This window comes from Tinamus guttatus, unplaced genomic scaffold (genome assembly GCF_059628265.1).
Source record: "Tinamus guttatus ecotype Peru unplaced genomic scaffold, ASM5962826v1 Tinamus_guttatus_pri_ptg000459l, whole genome shotgun sequence".
Classification (NCBI taxonomy): Eukaryota; Metazoa; Chordata; class Aves; order Tinamiformes; family Tinamidae; genus Tinamus; species Tinamus guttatus.
Genome location: NW_028288993.1, coordinates 109,629 through 130,606, shown reverse-complemented (window position 1 = coordinate 130,606; position 20,978 = coordinate 109,629). Strand labels below are relative to the sequence as shown.

At 71.0% G+C, this 20,978-nt stretch overlaps 1 protein-coding gene across 1 annotated transcript; it reads right to left on the bottom strand.

The window, feature by feature from the left end:
• Positions 1–214: 214 nt before the first annotated feature.
• On the bottom strand, positions 215–20,477 carry SMTN (smoothelin). The gene is made up of 19 exons (XM_088532241.1): positions 20,370–20,477; positions 16,198–16,358; positions 15,942–16,035; positions 15,710–15,788; positions 15,330–15,628; positions 13,320–13,380; positions 12,144–12,260; positions 10,905–11,273; positions 9,759–9,859; positions 8,006–8,122; positions 6,839–6,997; positions 6,621–6,696; positions 6,345–6,509; positions 5,519–5,581; positions 5,332–5,395; positions 4,909–5,079; positions 4,711–4,834; positions 4,125–4,276; positions 215–367 (listed from the first exon to the last, which is right to left on the bottom strand). The coding sequence occupies exons 1-19, from the start codon at positions 20,418–20,420 to the stop codon at positions 217–219; spliced, it is 2,574 nt and encodes an 857-aa protein (XP_088388367.1). The 5' UTR covers positions 20,421–20,477; the 3' UTR covers positions 215–216.
• Positions 20,478–20,978: the final 501 nt, after the last annotated feature.

Genomic DNA, 20,978 nt, shown 5'->3' with positions numbered 1-20,978 from the left:
AGGGCAGGGGAGGAGGAGGAGAGCCCGGCAGGCAGTGTCCGGCCCTCAGCTCCGGGCGCTCGACAAGGCCCGCGCGTGGGGTTCCCCCCCTCCCCGGTGCCACCCCCTCGCGTCACTGGCTCCTGCCGCCAGCCCGGGCCGGGCGGCAGCTCCTCGCGCCAGGGCCCTGCGGGGAGAGGGGCAGTGCGGGGCGGGCGGCCGCGGGCCAGGCGGCCTCTAGCACTGGTTCTGCTGCAAGCGCAACTCGTGGCGACGCAGGTGGTTGTAGAGGGACTGCACGTAGGTGAAGACGCACTTGGAGTCCGGCTTCTTGCCCATGATCATCATGTCTTCCACCTCCACCAGGGGCACGCAGTCCACCAGCGTCCTGGGGAGACACAGCCCTTAGCAGGGATCCGCGGCCCCGGCCCCCGGCGCTCACAGAGCGCCGCTCGCTCCTGGTTCCGAGGAGAGCTCGTGGTGGCACCGCTGGGCCAACGCGCTGGCCCCAGCAGGGCTCCTGGCCCTGTCTACTGTCCCCTGTGCACGTTGGCCCCGGCCCACGGAGCGGGGCCTGCCCCGTCCTCCTCCAGCCGCTGCTGCCGCTGGGGCAAACCCCTGCCTGGACGCTGCCTTGCCCATGGGGATGGTGTCGGGGGCTGCTTGGCTGTGGGGCAGGCACGGGGGTCCCAACCACGTCTCCTGCCCCTCATGCTGCCGCCCAACTTTCCCCCCGCTTCCCCTCTGCTCTGCCAGCCTCATCCAAGTCAAGATCCCATTGGAGAGGAGTCCCAGCCGCGGTGCCGCATTCAGCGGGTACTGGCACCGCACGGCCTCGACCACCCCAGAGCCAGGACGTGGCACCTGCCACCCCCAGGTCAAGAGGCCTCGGGGCCACCCCCGTAGGGTCCCAGGTCCCCCCACACAGCCCTGGGCAAAGCAGCCGCCCGAGGGCAGCCGGGCAGCCCCAGCACCAGGGGTGACGCAGGGCACAGCTCCCGGCAGAGCCACACACGGAGCTCAGATCGGCCCGGGCCAGCAGGGCAAAGCCCCAGGGAGCCTCCACTGCGGCTACTGCAAGGGGAAGGTGCCCGCAGGCTCCTGGGTTGTGTTGGTAGTGCCAGGGCTCTGCATTGCAGCCCTGTTCCCAGGGACACGGCCTGAGCGAGGCCGGGCAGGAGCAGCTCCAGGCTGAAGCCGCACGGCAGAGCAGGCAGCGGCGGCCCAGGGCGCCTGCAGGCCGCGCCCGTGGAAGGGGCACGGAGCTGGGCAGGAAACCACCGCCCTGCAGCCTGTAGTCCCTGCCGCAGGCTGCAGAGCCCCCAGCCTGCAGGGCCCCAGTCCTGGCGTCCCGCAAAGCCCCGCGGAGGGGCCTGGCAGGGCCTGGAGGCAGCTTCAGGCCCCGGTGGGGAGTGAGAGCGGCAGCGACACAGGAGGAGGCCAGGCAAGCCCAGCAGGGCCGCCCCACGCCAGGCTCGCTGCTGCCCCTCTCCTCACACCCCACTCGCTGCCCCCAGGGCCAAGGAGGCTGCGGGACCAACGGGCTCTGCACGGGGGCGGCTCTTGCCAGCACCTGCCCCTGCCACACGGGGCTGCCCGTGGGGCCGTGCTCGGCTCACGCAACGCCTTGGTGAGCGGCCTCGTGGCCCCACTGCCCTCAGCGCCCCAGCGAGCGCCCTCAGTGCCCCGGGGAGCGGCCCCACTGCCCTCAGCGCCCCGGCGAGCGGCCGTGCCGCGCTTGGCTCTCGCAGCGCCCTGGCAAGTGGCCCCGTGGCCCCACCGCGCGCAGCGCCCCAGCAAGCGGTCCCACCGCGCTCAGCCCGGCTCACGCAGCGCCCCGGCAAGCGGCCCCGCGCCCCACCGCGCTCAGCCCGGCTCGCGTGCAGCGGCAGAGCGCCCGCAGGCAGCTCCTGTCCTTATAAAGGCACGGCGCAGGGCCGGGCGCACTGGTGCGCGCGGCGCCGGGCCCTGAGGAGGCTCCCGCGCCAGCCGCGATGCCCCTGAAGGCAGGCGCAAACACTCCAGGAGGCAGGACCCGGGCCCTGAGTCACACTTTCCAGGCTCCCCTTTCTTGCCCATATATGAGCAGGCGGCACCTCTGTGCGAGCACCGTCACCCACGCCTGACCCCGCGGCGCAGCGGCCGCGCCGCCCCCCGCCGGGGCCCTGAGGAAGGCAGCAGTGAGCACGAGCGCCAAGGCCGGGGCCTCCCGGGAGGCTGCAGGGGCCGCTCGCCCTCACCCCGCCGCAGCGGGGTCCCACTGCCGAGCACAAGCGGCACCGAAGCAGCGCCCCAGCAGCGGGTGCACCCCCGTCCTGCCGCGCAGCAGCAAGAGAGGAGGCCACGAGTGCCGCCTCTGTCCCCCGCCGCAGAGCTCCACGCTCATCCCCCCTTCCCGCCCGCAGCGTTCCCTGCCGGAGCGAGGCCGAGGCCGCTGCTCCCAACCGCTCCCCTCCATGGCCTCTCCCAGAGCCTGGACCGCCGCGACCCCATCCGCGCGCCGGGGCCTGGCAGCCACCCCCAGCCCCTCTGCCCCGGGCACGGCCAAGCTGCGGGGTGCGGGCAGGCGGGCACGCGGCAGCAGTTCGACAGGAAGGTTCTCACCATCGCTCCCAGGGGTGCAAATAGGCTACGACTTTTTGGTTTTTACCAGCCCCTTCTGGACCAGGCAGCGATAGAATTCCTGAATGTATGTGTACACACACTTCCAATCCGGCTCGCGCATCCGGATCATGTCCTCCACGTCCAGCAACTGCGGACAGTCTGCGTGCTTCCTGGGGCAGGGAAGAGAGAGGGGGAAGCAGTGACCGCAGCCCAGTCGGGGAAGGGGGGGAAGAGAGAAAACAGAGACACGTAGTCAGTGCGCGCTCCGCGGGCAGGCGCTGCGCGGCTCCCACATGCGCCGTGCGCGGTGCGGGCGGGCTGCAGGCGCGCTCGCTCCAAGGCCATTCCGTGAGACTTGGGAGGGGAGGGCTCACAAGCACAGGCGCGAGGGTAGGGCGCGGGGTGAGCAGCGTGGACAGGCGTGAGGTCCAGGGGGGAAGGACAGAACGAGACAGAGGAGGGAGTGACGTGTTCTGGCGCCGGGTGCTTGGGGGGCAGATTCCAGAGCGGAGCGGTACTCTATGGAGCCAGTATAGAGACCGGGCTGGCAGGGCAGGGCATAACCTGACCCTCCTGCCAGCTCCGCTTGGAATTGCATGGCACAGCCCTGGTGCAGGAAGCTCAGGAGAAGACGCTCACAAGAGCTGGAGGAGGAGGAAGGATGAGAGGCCACCTGGCTTCCAGGTTGGAGGGATCGATGGCGCTCTCAGTCCACGCACCGGTCCCAATTAAGGCAAAAGGTATATTAACAGGATCACCAAGACCCAGGCACACGGCCCCCCGTTCCCGCTGCTCCGCTGAACAACCACAGCACCAAGGGAGCTGGCTGGAGCTCCCAGCTCGCGCCACCGCACTGGGCACCAGCCCATGGCACCCGTGGGGACAGGGGACTCCGCAGAAACCCATGTGGCCCTGCTCAGAGGCAGCAGCCAGCCAGGCACGGGAGGAAGGAGGAGCGGACGGGAGGAGAGACAGAAGGAAGGAGAGAGGGCCCAGCCTCCAGCCCTCCAGCTGGACGCACTCCCATCTCTCAGCACCCAGGAAAACCAGAAGCAAAAGGGAAGGGGAAAAGACTCGAGAAGCTGCAACGGTGTCTGAGCCCTTCAGACCGTGAAGGAGGCACCCTGCACGTAGGGACCCGGCCCTGCATCCATCCCTCAGCTCTGGTGGGGCTGTGATCCCATGCTCAATGCACTCAGCTACAGGACAGGAGGCCCTGCACGCAGGAGGCTGCCCTGGCTTTGGGTCTCCAGCTACCCCCGGCCCAACATCTCTGCGCCACACTGGGCTGTGTCGGCCTCCTGGGGCTCGGTAAGGGGAGGCTCCACTCCCTGCAGTGTCTGCCCGGCCCCCAGCCTCAGGGCACAATGCGGGGAGGAGGCGGAGGGGCCACTGAGCCTGGGACAGAGCCGGCGCCGTGCGGGACTGGGCTCCCACCCCAGGCCTGGCATCTCCTCACCCAAGCGGCGAGAGGAAGAGCTGCCCAGGCGCGGGGCGAGGAAGGCCCGTAGCCCATCGGGTGCAGCGGGGGCATTACGTACTCTGCAGAGGAGAAGGCCACCTCGAAGTTGTGGCGGCGGTTCTGGGGCGTGAGCTGGCTGTAGTCAAAAGCCTCGGGGAAGAAGTTGTGCACCAGGGCGCAGAAGGCCATGCCGTCGCTCCAGCTGGACGAGAAGTTCTGGATGTCCACGTGCTGTGGGGCACAAGAGTTGTGTGGAGGGAGAGCAATATGCACACTGTATGATCAATATGTGCAAGTACCCGAGGGGGGGGAAGGCAGGGAGGATGGGGCCAAACTCCTCTCAGCGGTGGCCAGTGACAGGACAAAGGGTAATGGGTACAATTTAAAACACAGGCAGTTCCCTCTCCATGTGAGGAAGAACTTCTTTGCTGTGAGGGCGACAGAGCCCTGGCACAGGCTGCCCAGAGAGGCTGTGGAGGCTCCTTCTCTGGAGATCTTCCAAACCCGCCTGGATGCCATCCTGTGCCCCATGCTCTGGGTGTCCCCGCTGGAGCAGAGGGGATGGACTGGATGATCCCTAGAGGTCCCTTCCAACCTCAACCATTCTGGGATTCTGAGGGACTGGCCCAGCCTGGGCAGGGATGGGGAGAAGGGGCAGCACTCACCTCGTAGCCCCGGGTCTTGGCTCTGCACCAGTCCAGCAACATCTGCTTGATGCTGTTGGCATTGGGGACGCCAAAGCTGGTGGAGCGCTGCACGGCGGCGCGCGACACAGCAGGGTTTGCAGGGCTGTGGGGAAGAGCACCCAGCGTCACCCTGGCACGCGGCGCCCGCCCCGTCGCCCGCGGCTGGGCCCCCCTCACCTGCCGCCCTCCTTCTGCAGCTTCTCCATCATGGCCTTGCGAGCCTGCGAGGTCGACGTCTTGGGCAGGCTCTGAGCCTTCATCAGCTCCTTCTTCTTCTCGGCCTGGCGCCGCTCAAGCGCGGCCAGGCTGCTCTGTCTGGAGGCGCTCTCGTCCTCGCGGTCAAAGATGCTGGAAGAGACACGGGCAAAGCCTCAGCGCCGGCGGGGACACAGCGGGCAGAGGTGCTTGGACTCCTGGGCTCCTTCCCATCCCCAGCCCAGCAGCTCCGAGACGCATTGCTGGGTCCTCCAGCCACCCCCACCTTGTGCTGGGACCCTTGGTGACACCCCTGCGCAGAGCACCACAGCTGGGCAAGGGCATGACCAGAAGAGATTCTTTGGGCGGTCCCTGTGGGCCGGGAGCTGGGGCTCTGCCACTCACCTGCCCATCTTCTTGGAAGAGGAGCTGTAGGATGATTTGGTCTGAACAAACGTGCTGCTGCCATCTGCAAAGAGACAGCGCAGGCACGAGCGGCGTCAGGCAGGAGCAACGCGCCAAGGGCACAGCTGGCACCGAGCCAGCGGTGCCCCGAGGAAGGCAGCACAGAAAGGGAGGCACAAGCTCTTACTGTCTTGTCTCTTCACGTAACTCGACTCCATGGTTGTCGTCCGGGAAGTCTTGGAGCCATCGTCTGCAGGGGAAAGGCAGAGGGGGTCGGTTGGGGCTGGGTGCTCCGGTACCCACGCAGCCTGGCCACCAAGACGGGACCAAGGGAAGCCCCGGAGGCACGGGTGGATGGATGGGCACAGCTGTGTCCCGGCAGGTACGGGGGGACACAGAGGCATGAGCCAGCCCAGGCACCACAGCGGAGAGACCAGCGTGAAGGAGCGGAGGGGCAGAAGGGCCAGCACAGCCCTCAGTCGTGGGTAGCAGCTCCCGGCTGGAGCTGGCAGCACATGTAGGGGCTCGGAGCCCAGCAGGTGACAGGAGAGTGTCCTGAGGAGCACACAAGGCCCCTGCCAGCACAGGCTGGGAGTATGGGTGAGGTGGGAAGGGGCTAGAGCAGATTCTTTAATGCTCAGGCCTGGGGTGAGCTGTGGCAGATCCAAGAAGAGCCCTGCTCCCTCTTGACGCAGAGGGAAGGCGCTAAACCAGGGTCCTGCTGTCTCCAGGTTGCCTCCAGCTGTATCTCCGGTGTATCTGGGTGGGCTTTCTGGGTGCAGCTGCACCCACACCATTCCCTCCCTCCACAGGGAGGGCAGGACAAGGCGCTTGGGTCTTTGGGTTGGCTCCTGCCACACACTGGAGTGACATTGGAAGTACTAGGGCTCCCTGAAGACACCACAGCCAGGCCAGGCCCCAGACAGATGGGAAGGGAGCAGCAGAAACAGGGCAGAGCCTTCGAGAGAGGCTGGAGCCCGCGCGGAGCGGGAGCGCCGAGGCCCTGCCCTTACTCGACTGCACGAGGCGCTCCGTCTTGGTCACGGTGCTGCGGGCCGAGCCGTCGGCCGCCTGGCTGCTCTGCGTGGTCATGGTCTCCGTGTTGTGGCCTGCCCGCCCTGCGCCCGCCTGGCTCCGGAGCTCCTGCAGCTGCTGGTTCCGTTCCCTCTCCCGCTGGTCTGCAACACAGGCACGAGACACGGGCGCCGTTGGGTGACGGACGCCTCTGCGGGCGCAGGGAAGCCCCCGCACTCAGCAGCACCGGCACCGGCCCCGCGGGCAGCTGTTACCTCGCTTGCGCTGCCGCAGCTCCCGCATGGCAGCCCGGATCAGCCGCCGCTCCTCAAAGTCCATCGTTTGATCCAGCTGCGGGAGGACACGGAAGGTAACGTCCTCCGCTGCTTGGGCCTGCTGCCGACCCCAGCACCCCCGCGGGCGCTCTCCCTTCCCCTCGGGAGCGACCCGCTCCACATCCCGCTCCACCCCTCTGGGCACGCCGTGTTACTACCATCTTATCCAGAACATCCTCGTCCTCGATCCTGCTCAGCTCCTCAGCGCTCAGCTTGCTCCTCTTCTCTGGCTCCCTCGCTCGCGCTTTCTCCGTGCCATTGGGCAGCTCCCGTTCCCCGCTCGGTGCTGGGGGCTGCTCCTCCGCCTCCGCTTCCATCTGCAACGAGAGCCCGGCACAGCTGAGCGCCCGTTTGGCTCACACGGGGGTACCCGCCCCGCGCTTGGGTGCGTCTCACTGCGCCTGGGCAGCAGCCCCTGCTCCAGGAGCAGGACAGCCACGGTGAGCACCAGCTGCAGGGTCCCCCCGCAACCCAGCGCAGCCCCCTGGCCCCACAGTGAGGCCATGGGTGCCCAGGCGGTCCAAGCTGGGCTGTGCTGTGCCCGCTGCCTTGCAGCTGGCAAGACCAGTGTGCACCATGAGCGGTGGCAAGGGATTTGAGAGGGAATTAAGGGACTTAGCGGGAAGAAGAGCTTGTGCAGAAGCTCAGGAAGCCTTCCTGTCGTCTCCGCTCCGAAACTAGGCCGGCTCAGCGCCTGCGGGCCCACGGCCAGGGCGCCAAGTCCCTTTCAGCGCGACCCACGAGCAATGCGCGCCAGGCAGCTGGCCAGGCCCAGAATAGGACAACAAAGGGACGAGACAGGAGGTGCCCAGCGCAGGGCCGAAGCTGCCCCTCCGCACAGCTGGCTCCGGCCCGCAGCCCGACACGCGTGCAGGCACCGGCTGCCCCCGCAGCTCGGCCGGGCCCTGCACCCCACGGAGCGGCGCTGGGAACCCGGAGCCAGGTGTCACGGTGGGGGGACGCAGCGAGGCCCGCGGCCGCCCCCGCTGTGTCATGTCGTGTAAGGCGAGCACAGACAGCTGCCCCGCGTGCGGGCGGCCCCATGGGGCAGCCAGCCCTCTGGCTCTGCTCCCCCGCAACACGCAGCCGCGCAGCTGATGCCGGTGCCAGCAGCGCGCCTGCCTGTCCCCAGCTATTGCCGGCCCCGGGCTGTCCTCACGCTCTCCTTGCTCAGCCCGGGGCCGGCTCGGCCGCTCCTGGAGGATCCCAGGCAGGAGCTGGCGTCCCGCAGCGGCCTTGGGTTCCCAGCGGGGACGGGCAGGGGCAGCGCGTCCTGCCGCGGTGCCAGCCAGGCCCCCGCTGCACGCGCGCCTGCCCGCACTCACGAAACTGTCGCTCCGGGAGAGACGCGGGGGTGACGGCTGCCGTGTGCTGGAGAAGGCGGGCGGGTGGGCCACGGGGCTGCCGGGCTCCTCGGTGCCCTCGAAATGGGCGCAGGGGTCCTGCGCCTCCAAGAACAGAGCGCTGATGTCCTCGTGGGCAGGCGGTGCTGGGACGAGTGCGTCGAGGTGGCGGCGCAGGCGCGCCAGCTCGGCGCGCAGCACCACGTGCTGCTCCTGCAGGCCGCGCAGCGCGGGCGCCAGCGACTCCACGCACCGCAGGGCCTCCTCGAGGCGCGCTTGCTGCGCCCGCGCGAAGTCCTGCAGCTCCGCGCGCAGCTCCCGCAGCGCGGCCAGGCCCCGCTCGCACGCACCCGGCCCCCCGCATGGCGCCGGTGGCCGCCAGGGCTCCGCGCAGCAGAGAGCCCCTCGCAGCTGTCACGGCCCTTTATAGGGGCTCCGCGGGCACCACCCTCTGCGCTGGAGGCCGGCGCGGCGCCGCGATTATTCTTATCGCCGTACCGGGGGAGGCCCCGCTGCACAGCGCTGGCCTGGCCACGCGGGGGACAGGGAGGAAGGGCCAAGGGCTGCTGTGGCGAGTGGCAGAGCAGGGTCCTGCTGCAGCCCCACGGAGCACGGTGCCAGCCCCGGGCCGAGCGCCCAGCCCCGGTGAAACACAGCCCTCGCCGTGCGCGACTGCAGCGGCGTGCGAGGACTCCGTGCCTCGGGGCGCACCGGCATCCGTGGGGACACCCGGCTCCCCAGGATGTTTGCAGGACGAGTCTCGCCATCGGTGCCACCCGGGCCACCCCGCCAGGTGGGCGGCTCCTTCCTTGTCTGCCCACGGCCCCTGTGGGCATCGCCCAGGGCCCTGCCTGCAGCGGGACAGACCCCTACCTGTAGGGCTGAGGGCGCCTCCACCTCCTCCTCCTCCTCCCTGCCCGCTTGGCTGCGTGTCCCCAGGGCAGGCAGGTGGCTCTGAGCCCCCTGCCCGCGCACGGCAGCACCACTAATGCCTTAATGAGAGCTGACGGCCCCGGGCCGGGCCTGCCTGAGCGCATTAGTGCGCAGAGGCCGCCCGTGTGCCCGGCCCTTCCCCCTGCGCCGCCCGCGGGAGCCAGCACTGCCCCGCGGCGATCGCGGCCGCCACGCAAAGGGGGAGCGAGTGCGCGGGAGCCGCGCGCGCCTGGCCCTGCACCCCGCAGGGCGCCGCGAGCAGCACCCGCCACGACAGCTGACACTGCCAAGCGCAGCGCGCACCAGCGTGCAATTACCCTAGATGGCCAAGCACAGATAAACGCACCCAGAGCCGCCTGCAGGGCCCCATGCGGCTCCTCTCCCTCGCACTGAGCAGAGGGGCGTTTTTCTCCAGTCGGATCCAAGAACCCTCAGCCCCACCAGGTGGCCGCCCGTCTGCCCACCTCAGGAAAGGACGGGATAAAACAGGATGCTCCAGTGCCGGAGGCCTGGAAGGGGCTGTCCCATGGGCAGATCCATCCCCAGGAGTGGAAGCGCAGGGATGGGGGGCAACAGGCTTCCCCCAAGCGATCCACGAGCAGAGTGGGACCCGGGGAAGAGCCACAGCGGGCTCCCCAGTGCATCCCCAGGCACAGCCTGGTCCCCCTGATGCTCATGTGGCCGGGCACGTGAGTGCCCTGCAGAGCCGCAGGGTGAAATCCCCCCCGTCCCGGGCAGTGGGGGGACCCGGGCAGCCTAACGCGGCTGCTGCCCGCAGGCTCCATGGCGGGTGCGTGCTCACCTTGGTGACATAGCTGGTGCTGGTGGTGTAGGTGCCGGTGCCGGCGGCGCTGGGAATGGTGGTGATGCGGATGGGAGCGCTCCTCAGGCCCAGCGTGAGCTCTGCAGTGGCAGGGAGCAGCGCTCGGGGGCCGCCCCAGAGCAGGGTGCCGGGCCCCGCGCCCGCCGAGGGACGGCGCCCGCCGCCGAGCTGCCTGCCCGCCAGGCGCATCCCGCCACAAGCACGGACCAGCGCTGGGCACGGCCCGCGGCTGCTTTATGAGGGCAGCTCTGCCCCCCGCTGTCACCCCAGCCCTCCCTCTGCCACACAAGGGCACTGCTAGCAGCTCTGCTGCCGGAGCCAAGACCACCCCGGAGCAGCGGGCAGCGCCACGGGGGGCCGCTCCGGGGCATTCCGACCCAATCAGCTCCCAGTGTGAGTGGGTAGAGCCAGGACACGCACGCTGGCAGCAGCAGAGCCGGCGCAGATGGGCCTGCGAGGACACGCGGGGACCATAGGCAAGGCAAGTCTGTGGGGACAGGGCCCCAGCGCGGGGATGGGGACAGCGTTTTGGGCTGGTGGCCTCGTGCTGGGCACACAGGTGCCCTGGGCAGCCTGACGGGTTCTGCCAGCACGTGGGGGCTGCCGGGCAGGAACCCGGCCAGCACCTGCACCCGCGTTCAGCATCCTGGCCACCAGCATCCCGCTCCCATGGGTGCCCTCCTCCCTACTGCTGCCTACATGTCCCACGGGTACCCACCTCTCCCCCACCTCCTGCATGTGCCATGGGTGCCCTCCTCCCCAATGCTGTCTGCATGTCCCTTGGGTGCCTACCTCTTCCCCACCTCCTGCATGTCCCATGGGTGCCCTCCTCCCTGCTGCCTACATGTCCCATGGGTGTCCACCTTCCTGGTGTCGCCCTCCACCTGCTCCTTGGCACCTGCTGGTCCCACTGGTGCCTAGCACCCCGTTGGCTGCCTGCTAGCTGCTAGCACCCAGCACCCACCTGCCTGCCAACGTGCGTCACCCCATGGTGAAGGCCACCTCGCGAGCACCCGGCCGCGCCACCACTGCTGATGGCCACCTCGGCGGAGACACCCAATGCCCCACAGGCACCCGCTGCTCCCCCAGGGACCCACGTTCCCAGCCGGCCGCGCTGGCCCCCACCTGCCCGCTGGTTGCCGGGGGGCCCCACGACGCGGGTGGTGAGGGGTTGCATGCGCCCATCCTTGATCTCGATGGTGAAGCAGGTCTTCATGGCGTCAGCAGCGGCGGGGCGGGCGCCGGCGGGCGGCAGGGCCGGGCGCTGCTCTGCGCCCCCACGGCCGCCCCGCGCGTTTTGTGCGGGAGGCGCCGGGGGCCCCCGTGGCCGCTGGGCGGGCCCGGCCCGCCCCGCTGTGGCGCCAGCAGCAGCAACGGTGCCGCCCGCCCCTTCGGGGCCGCCCGCGCCCGCCGCCCGTCGGCCCTCACTGCGCGCGGGGGCCTCCTGCGCAGCGAAGCGGCGCGCGCGCTCCCTCACCGAGGCGGCGCCGGGCCCTGCGGAGGCAGCACGGGCGCCCTCAGCATCCGCATGCGCCCGCGGGCACCCCACGGCACCGGCACCGCGCTCCCGCTGGCCATGCGGCATCCGCGCGGTGCATGCAGCCTCCCCGGGGTCCCCGTGGTGCATGTGGCCTCCCCAGGGTCCCCCATGGTGCATGCAGCCTCCCCGTGGAGCATGCGGCCTCCCCATGGTGCATGCAGCCTCCCCAGGGCCCGCTGTGGTGCATGCAGCCTCCCCGGGTTCCCGCAGTGCATGTGGCCTCCCCAGGGTCCCCTGTGGTGCTTGCAGCTTCCCTGAGGTCCCCACGGTGCATGTGGCCTGCCCAGGGTCCCCTGTGGTGCATGCAGCCTCCCCGCGGTGCATGCAGCCTCCCTGGCATCCCCCGTGGTGCATGCAGCCACCCAAGGATCCCCCACGGTGTACGCGGCATCCCCCCAGGGCACGTGGCCTCCCGGGGTCCCCTGAGGTGCATGTGGCCTCCCGGGGTCCCCTGCGGTGCACGCGGCTGCTCATGGGGCTCCCGCGGTGCACACGGTCATCCCACGCCGCTGCAGGGCCAGGGCAGGCCATGACGCACACAGCCTCCTCGGGGACCCCCACGGCACACGCAGCCCCCACAGTGTCTGCTCGGGCACACGCAGCCCCCCGGGTGCCCCTCCAGCACCCTTAGCCAGGCTTCCTGCACCTGCAGCTGGGATGGCCCTGGAGGGCAGAGGGAGCAGCAAACCTACCCTCGTCCCTCCAGAGCGTGGCCTCGTGACCAGGGACAGCGGTCACCACGTCCCACGGGCCCTGTGCAGCCTCCCTGGGCAGCGCGGGGCACCCGCGGCAGAGCTGGCACCGCCACCCCCGCAGGGCCTCACCTCCGCGGCCAGTTGGGCGCAGCGGGGATGGCTCCTGCTGCCAGCGGTGAGAGTCGCTGTGCGCCGGGGTCCCCACGTCACGTTGGGCGCCCGCTGCCACGCGGGAGGGGACGGGGCCTTTGCAGGCACGCCAGGAAGGAGCCGGAGGGAGCAGAAGGTGAGAGCGGTGCCGGGCAGCGCTGGGAACACTCCCCACCGTGCACGTCCCCAGGGTCACCCCGCATGGCCAGCAGCATCCCTGGGCTGCCCTCACTGTGTGGGGCAGGGGGAAAGCGCAAGACGGCGCATGGGCAGCGAACAGGCAGCGGAGCCTGGTGCCAAGGTGGCGGCTGGGTGGCAGAGACGGGTGTCACATCAGCTGGGAGTGGGGAGGGGGCTCCACGCGCTGGCTCCCAGGCCAAGGTCCCTGGGGACAGCCCTGTGCCCACGGCCATGGCCGGGCACAGGGGAACTGGGGCACCCGCTGGAGGCTGCAACTTGCCCAGGCCGCTGCCACTCGCCCCAGGGGACACGGTTGGGCGCAGGGACGGCAGCTCCCAGGCAGGAGCCTCTGCAGGAGAAGGGACGGACGTTGCCGGGAGGGCAGCCAGGGGCCGCGGGGGCTGCCCGCCGTGCAGGCAGGCGAGGAGGGACGCGGCAGTGCGGGGCGCCCGGCCAGGCCGCCGCAGCCAGGGGCTGGGGCAGTGCGGTGCGCAGCTCCCAGCCTTATTGGGATGAAGAATGCAAAAGGCTGGAGTTTGGTGTGTGCACGGATTCCCTTTCATGGCCCGGCAGCAGGGCAGGAGCTGGGGGACTTGTAAACACGGAGCCCGGCACCCCGCTCTGCCGGCCCGGGTGGCCAGGGCGGACAGCGCCGCGGCCGGGGAGGGCAGCCCGGGCACCGGCCACAAAAGCCTAGGCCGGACCCTCCCACCGCTCCATCCCGCTCGGCCGCCCACGCGGACACAAGTCCCATCCCCAGGACGCCAGCTTTGCCCTCGCTCTGTTTACCCTGCTGGGGACGTCCCCCACGCGGGGCTGCAGGGACACGGGGCTGCTCTGCCCGCTCAGCAGCAGCAGGCGGCACCAGCCCACAGCACCGGCAGGGCGCCGGGGCCGGCCCAGGCTGAGCCGGCAGCGGGGCCATCCCGAGGGCTCCGCGCGCCGCCCTGGCTCCTTGCCCAGGGCTGCTCTTACCTGCCAGCTTCTGCGCAGGAGGGTCTCCTGGCTGCGCCTGCCCCCTCACGCACATGACAAACTGCAGGGAGGGACGGGGACAGTGCAGTGAGCGGGGAGACCGGCCACACTCCGCACCCAGCCAGGGTGCAGGGCCTCGAGAGTGGCCAGCACAAGCCCTCCCTGAGCAGCCCTGGAGCTGCAGGACCCCCAGGCCACCGTCGCCGTGGCCAGAACTCTGCGGGCGCTCCGGCTGCCCGCTGGCTGCGGGCACGCGGACCCGCTGCTCCCGCGCAGCCGCACTGCGGGTGTCTGTACCTGGCTGGGCTGGCCGAGGGTGCAGGGCGGCCCCGCCGGCGGCTGCTCCGGGCAGGAGCTCTCCCGGCCGCCACGCGGAGCATCCGGCTGCTCCGGCCCGGGGTCTCCTGCGGCACGCGGGCGCTCTGGGCTCTTTTCCTCCCAGGATGTTTGGAAGTGCAGGCCAGCCGGAGCTGCGGGCTCGGAGCGGGGCTGTGCCGGCTCCTTGGGCTCCGGTCCTGCGTCAGGACAGGCCTCGGGGACCTGGTGGAGATCTAGGAGCACAAGGGTCCCCGAGGCGGCATCTACAGGAGAGGGAACAAGCTCCTTGGAGGGAAAGCCTTGGAGCTGCTCGCCCAGCGCTCCCCTCCCGGCGCCCCAGGCAGACGCCCTGCAGTCCCCTCTGTCCTCCCAGCCCTCCCGCAGCACCTTGTCGCGCTCCCCGGCTCTGCTGCAGCCTGGGAAAGCGGGATGGACCCGCACTCACCCTGGGCCACGGGTGCTCCGGGCATGCTCTGCGGCTGGCAGCGCGGCGCCGGGCTCTCCGCGGGAACGGGCTCCTGCTCCGCTGCGTCGCCTCGTGCGGGCTCCTGGGGGCGCGGGCAGTGAGAGCCAGGCCAGCACCACGGGGGCCTACGCCATGTGGGCCGGCCAGACACCCCCAGGCACCAGGCGCATCCTGAAGCACCGCTGCCCGGACTGGGAGGTGGTGCCGCCGGGGCGGCCTCTCCTCGCGCTCCGCAGCTCCAGGCTCAGGGCAGCCAGCGGGATGCGGGGCTCCTGCCCACGGAGCCCTGAGCAGCACGGGAGCTGCTGTGGCAGGAGGAGGCCCAGGCACTGCCTTTGCCCAGCCCGGCGCTCACATCCACCTGTGCCCCCAGGCAGCCCATTTACCACGCTGGTGCCAGGAGCAGGTGGCAAAGACAGTCCCTGCGCAGTGACCGCTGCTTGCCAAGCCCCAAGGAGGCCGCGAGGGCCCCACGGTGCAGGGGAGCACCGAGCGCCAGCCTGTGTCGGCCTGGCCCTGCTGGGGCCACCAGGGAGGGCACAAGGGGCCCCTAGGCTTCCTCTGCCCACGTCCCGTCACAGCACGCTGATGCCCACAGCCTCCTCTCCAAGGGGAGCAAGGGGTCCCGGCAGGAGCCCTGGAGCAGCACGAGCTCCAGCCGCTGCGGTGGCAAGTGCGGAGGTGATGAGGAGACGGGTACTTTTCCACAGGGGAAAGCCAGGTCACCACCAGGGCAGGGTGCCTATTTTAGGGATGCTGCCCCAGGCTTCGGAGGAGCAGATGAGCCAGAGAGGCACGGAGGGCTGCTCGGCAATTACCTGCGAGCCCTGCATAGCCCAGCGGGGAGGCACAGGGGGGTGAAGTAGGGCCACTTGTCCCCCAACAAGCCCCTCGCTGTGGCCCAGGGGAGGCAGAGGGCAAGGGGAGGCAGGTCCTGCCCGGCCGGAGAGCGGCTCCTCCAAGCCCCAGCCAAGGGGCAGGCGGCACCGGGAGCGCGAGCAGCGGCCCCGAGCAGGGCAGGGACATGGCCCCAGGGAGCCACCACAGAGCCCTGTGCCAGCAAGCGCATCCCGCCCTGGCTGCTCCGTGCAGACCCTTCCACCCCCTCGCCCAGCACAAGGGCAGGTACCACCGGCACGGGGCAGCACATCCAGGCAAGGCTTGGACAAGGAGCCAAGCGGAGGAGAGGGACGGCCTGCAGCAAAGGCCCGCGAGCAGCCACTCACCAGGTGTCCGGCTGCTGCCGGCTCCGGAGCAGCCGGCGTGTCGGCATCATCCCCGAGGCTCCCCTCTGCACCCCCGGCCAGGCCAGGCACCTCGTCCTCGCCCCGCCGGCTGCTCTCCCCGCTGCCAGTGCCGCCTCCGTGGCTGTTTGCGGCGGGCTTGGCGGCGCCGTGCTCCCGGCTCCCAGGCAGGGCTGTCCGCGCGTTCTCCCCGCTCCGGCCACTCTCCGTGTGGGCAGCCAGCGCCGGCGGCTCCGCGTCGTTCCTGCGGCTGCTCTGCGCACTCCCCGCCAGCGCCGCAGCTGGGGGCAAGGGGCGAAGGCCGTTCGCGCAGAGCCGACCACGGCCCCGCAGCACTGGCCGGGACGCGGGGGGCTCCTTACCCTCGATTTCCTCAGCTCGCAGCTTGCGGATGGCCGCGCGGATCAGCTTGCGCTCCTCGTACTCGCTGGCTCCCCGCAGCTGCCAGGGAGAGAGCCAGCTGGGACACGAGCTGAACGTCCCCGTCCCGCGCACGCAGGAGCAGCACGAGGCGTCCCACGGGTGCCAGGGTCCGCACGCTGTCCCCCAGCAGGAGTCTCCCTTTGGGCACTGGCCAGGCAAGGGGACACTTACCAGCTTGGTCAGCTCCTCCACATCGGAGATGGTCTCGAGTTGTTGGGATAACGAGGCCAGGGCCTTCTGCTGCTCCTCCTCCAGCTGCTGCGACCTGAAGGGGCCAAGGAGAGCGGCTCGCCGGGACCCAGACCCTGGCATGCCGGGCTCCTCCTGGCATACATCGACATGCGCCCAGGCCGGAGCAGGGGCCCGGCACCCACGACAGGGCGCAGCGTGCTTGGACGCGCTCCCGGCAGGGGGGCCGTGTGCTCACCGCAGCCAGTTCTCCTTGTTGTCCTGCCTGTGGCTGCCGCGCTCTGAGCGGAAGCGCTTGGACGCCAGCGCCTCCTCGTCCCGCTCCAGCTCCTGCCGCTGCAGCTCCCTGATGGCCGAGCGGATGCGGCGCCGCTCGGCCAGGTCCAGCGTCACCTCCAGCTGCAAGCAGAAGAGGAGAGGGGGTTCTGCACCGCTGCAGCACCCACACCGGACCCTTGCCCGGCCCCTGAGGCCGCCCTCCACATGGATGCCGGGCCGGGCTGCCTACGCGCGGCACAAAGGGGCCCTCTGTGCCGCTCTGCCCACCCGTGCCCTCATCCCCCCGGCAGGCAGGATCCTGGCGCTCCATCGATGGGGCGGCCACAACGGCCGCTGGTGCTGCCAGACGGTTCTCGGGGCCATCCCAGAGCGACATCCCCCGCCTCAACGCCCCCAGCCCCGCGAACGTGGCCCGTGCATGCACCCGAGGGCGCTGCCAGGACAGGCCGAGCCACTGGGGCGCCCAAGGGGCCATTTCTCAGGGAACTCATTAAAAATAAAACACCACAACCCAGGGCAGCTGCCGCGTGCGGGGAGACGGGCAGGCTGCAGCAGCAGCCCCGCAGCTCCCGTCCCTGCACGGCGACCGAGCGGGGAGCAAGGGAAGGTCCCACTCGCACTGAGCCGGGCACGGAGGGAAGGTCCTGCTCGCATCCAGCTGGGTGGGAGGGAAGGTCCCACTCGCACCGAGCCGGGCATAGGGGGAAGGTCCCGCTCACACCAAGCCCGGCGCCATTGGGAGTGGGAGCCTCTCCGGAGCGCAGGCCAGGCCAGACCCGTCGCCCCCGGCTCGGAGGGCTCTGCCTGCAGGGAAGCAGCCAGGAATGGGTTCTGCTTCCCCAGGCCCGCTGCAGCAGCACGCCGGGTCTCAGCCCCATGCCCAGGCCCACGGCGTCGCCGGAGCGGGGGCCCTTCAAAGCGCCTGTGTCCACAGGCGCTTCCGAGTACCCTGTGACGTCCCCCCGCCACAGCCCCTATCGCACCGGCCGCAGCCGCTTGTCGCATCCTGTGGCCCTTGGAGCATCTTCCTGCCCAGCAGAAAGAGCCTGGGGGGCTGTGTCCCCGCTGCAGCAGCTCTTTTGAAGTGGGGCTTCCCCCCAAACAGTGGAGCTGGGAAAGCCGGGGGGGAAAGAGGGAGGAGGAGGAGGAAGGAAGGAAACAGCTGGGGAGGCTCCAGACCGGAAACCAAGCGCTCGCCTTTCCCATCCACAATCCTGCTCTGGGGAAGCTCCTGCAAAGAGGGGCTGCGGGTGGCAGGACGGGGACATGGGGACAGGGGAAGGAAGGAGCTAGGCAGCTCCCGCAGGCTCCGCTTCTTGATGCAGGATGCCCGGCTCCAGCGCATGAGGGTCTGCGGGGAGCCGGGAAGAGCTGCCGGCCCAAGCCCCCGACAGCCTCTCTTAAAGGGAGAGAGAGGCCTGGGGCGCTTGGAGGACGAGGAGGAAGGGCGGTGGGTCAGGCTCTCCCGCAGCTGCGGCTTGCGGGCAGACAAGCGCTGCGGAGCCGCTCGGCGGGAGGCCGGGACCCCGCGGGGCGGCCGTCGCGGGGGCACGTGGCAGGGCAGCCGCGGGGCCCGTGGCCTCGTCCCCCGCCAGGGCCACCGCGGCGGAGCCCACGTCAGCACGGGGCCGGGCCGAGGGGAATGAGCGGCTCTGAAGGCGCCGTGGCCACACGGGGCGGGAAATGCGCCGGAAACCACAGCTGGAGCCGGGCTGGGAATGGGGCCGAAGGGCCCACACTGCGGGCGCCCACACCGCGCGGCTCTGTGCGCGAGTGCTGACAATGCCACGGCGGACCCACGGGAGCACTGGCCCCGTCTGGGCGTCCGCCCAGCTCCTCCGGGACGGTCGTCACCAGCGCGGTGCCCGCGCGGCTCCTGGCAGGGCACCCATGGGCGCAACGACGCATTTAGAGCCTGGCCACAGGGGAGCCCTGCCCTGGGGACAGGAGCCAGGCACGTTCCCACGACGGCTCCTCGTCCCAGCATTTCCTGGGAAGAGCTGTCCCACCTGGGCTGGCAAACGGAGGGGACAGCTGGGGGACAGGGGACACGAGGGGGACACAACAGCTCCTCGGGGCAGCCAGGAGGCTGGGCAGGACAAGAGCCCAGACCTGGGAGGCCCCTGGCTCGCGTCCTGCCCTAGGGCTCCCCTGTGCCAGCTCAGCGGGATGGGAGCTGTCCCAAGCACGTGGGGTGGCCAGGGCTACCGGGACCCCCGCAGAGCCCCAGCCCCAGCGCCACCCTCCATGGTCTCACTCCAGGGAAGAGGAGGACGGGAGCGGAGCGGAGGAGCAGGGAGGAAGCAGGGGGAGCGGCAGCAGTTTTCCCTTATATGGGCTAATCCTCTTCCAGCTGCGCGGAGCCAAAAGGCGGCACGGGAGAAAAAAAAAAAGGGGGAGAAAAAGAAATAAACAGCTCCAAGCCCTCGGCGGCCTCGCGTTGTTTCGGAGCGGCTCCCCAGCCAGCCCCACTGGGGGCAGATCTGAGCCCTGGGTGCAGGCAGGGCAGGGGGGTCCACGCCAGCCCCCCACGTGCCCCCATGTAGGCAGGAGTGGAGGGGACGGGTGAGAGCCCAAGCACCAGGGAGGGGGAAGGCTCGAAGTGGGACCCGCACAGGGCTGCTTTCCCCTCCAGCAGCACAACCTGCCGTTTCAGGAGCCGCCGGCCCGGCCCCTGTGGCCGGGAAGCACAGGGCACCTGGACAAGCCAAGGAAGCCGCCAGCCCGGGCAGAGCAGGCAGGAAGGCCTGGACACGACCCAGCGCACCAGGACCCTGTGGCATCGGGCACTGCCCAGCCCAGGGCTCCCCATCAGCCCTGGGCCGGGGGTGGGAGCGGCAGAGCCAGGCGGGCGCCAGTCTCCAGTGGCACCAGGCTGGTCTTGTGGCCGCTGCTGTCACCTCCCTGCCGCACCACGCACCCCAGCGAGCGTCACCTTGGCTCATCCCGGTCCTTCCCCACTCCTCCCACCCAGAGCAGGCTCCCCGGCTGGCCCAGTGGCAGTTCTGGGCAAACAGGACAAGCGCCGGGTGCCCCCCACCGCTGCTACTAGCCACAGAGCAGCCCTTCCGCACAGCCACAAGGAGCCCCAGGGGCTCCTCGGTGCAGCCGCAGCCCTTGTGGCCACGAGGGCGGCTGCGACCGCCACCCTGCAGGCCCTGTCCCGGGACCCAGCGGGCACCACGCACTGACGCGGGCGCAGGGGTGGCCCTGGCTCTGCGTCCCCCTGCTGCCTGGTGCAGCAGCATCCCACTGCTCCCTATCTAAGCCCCCGTGCTCCCCCGTGACCACACGGGCCCCAGGGCTGCAAGCTGCGCCTGGCGCATCCGGACGCTCCGGCCGGCACGTCCCGCACTCCGCTCCACCGGGCTCACGGCGCCCCGACTCTTTCCTGTTCCCACCAGCCAGGCTTCCCCAGCTGACTCAGCTTCCTGCCGTTAACCATTCCCAGCGTCATTCCCAGCGCCCGCCACTGTTTACAGCCAGCCCAGCCTCCGGGGCAGCCAAGCAGAACTCGCGCGGAGGGGACCCGCCGGGGCTGCCCGGGGGCAGGGCAGTGCTCAGGGCAGCGCCGGGCGCTCTGCGGGGGGCTCCCCCGTCCCGCAGAGGCTGAACTGAGCCTCAAGGAAGGTCGCGGCCGGACACCCCGGGTCCCGCTCGGCCGAGTCAGGTCCCAGTGACCCTGGCCGGGCCGGGGAGCCGCAAGGCCGGGACGCGGCCCCCAGGCGCTCCCACGAGCGGCTGAGCCATCCTGCCCCGTCCACGGGCTACGCGGGCAAAGCAGCTCCCGCAGGCGCCCCGCAGTCCCGCCGGGGCTCGACGGCAGCGGGATGCAGAGCGGGGAAGGGCTCCGCTCCCGACCCCGGTCCCGATCCAGTCCTGGACGAAGCGGAAGCCGAGAGCCGAGCCCAGGGAGCACGAGGCGAGCGGGCGGCACCCGCGGCAGGCAGGTAACGGGGCGGGGCGCAGGGGGCACCCAGCGCCGGGCGGGCGATGCCCGGGCCGATGCTGGCGGGCAGCGGGAAGGCCCCGCTCCCTCCATCCCTCGGCGGGGGCGCCCCGGCCCGGCGGCCCCCCCGGCGCTGCCGGTGCTCATGCCACGCTGGCGCGGGGGCCGGCCCGGCCACTCACCAGCTTCCGCAGCGCCGCCTCGTCCATGGCCAGCAGGTTCTCCTGGGACATCGCGCGCTCCGCCGGGGCTCGGCGCGGGGCCCCGCGAGCGGCGCCGCCGCCGGGCGCGAGCAGCGGCCCGCGGAGCGCGGAGCCGCCCCGGGGGGCTCGGCGGGCGCCACAACAAAGCGCGCCCGGGGCTCCGCTCCGCCGGCCGAACCCGCGCCCCGATCCCGATCCCGATCCCGATCCCGATCCGTCCCGCCCCGGCAGTACCGCGGCGCCGCGCGCGCCGCACACCCCGTCCCGCGCGCGGCCCCGCACCGCCCAAGCGCGCGCCGCTCCCATTGGCTCCCACGTGCGGGCCCCGCCCCGGCCCCGCCCCCGGCCCCGCCCCGCCGCCAGGCCCGAGGCCGCGGCGATGGGCGCGGGCTCCGTGGGTGCCGGTACCCCTCGTCCAACCACCCCCCGCGGGGCTCCCGGGGCCGCGCGGGACCCGCCGCGGGCGCCCAGGGCCGAGCGGTGCCGTGGGGCGCCCGGCTGCCCCGCGCCCCCCCGCTGCGGCGGCTCCGCGTATCCCACGCGCCGGCCCTGCGGTGTAGAAGAGGCCGCTGACACATTCCTGCCCCA

What these genes read in the sequence shown, in the direction of transcription:
- SMTN (XM_088532241.1), bottom strand. Translation starts at nt 20,420, where the DNA reads ATGTCCCAGGAGAACCTGCTGGCCATGGACGAGGCGGCGCTGCGGAAG. An exon ending in GCGCCCAACTGGCCGCGGAG is followed by an intron (nt 11,274 to 12,143) that starts GTGAGGCCCTGC and finishes CTGCCTCCGCAG; the next exon opens with GGCCCGGCGCCGCCTCGGTG. An exon ending in CCAAGACCCGGGGCTACGAG is followed by an intron (nt 4,277 to 4,710) that starts GTGAGTGCTGCC and finishes TGTGCCCCACAG; the next exon opens with CACGTGGACATCCAGAACTT.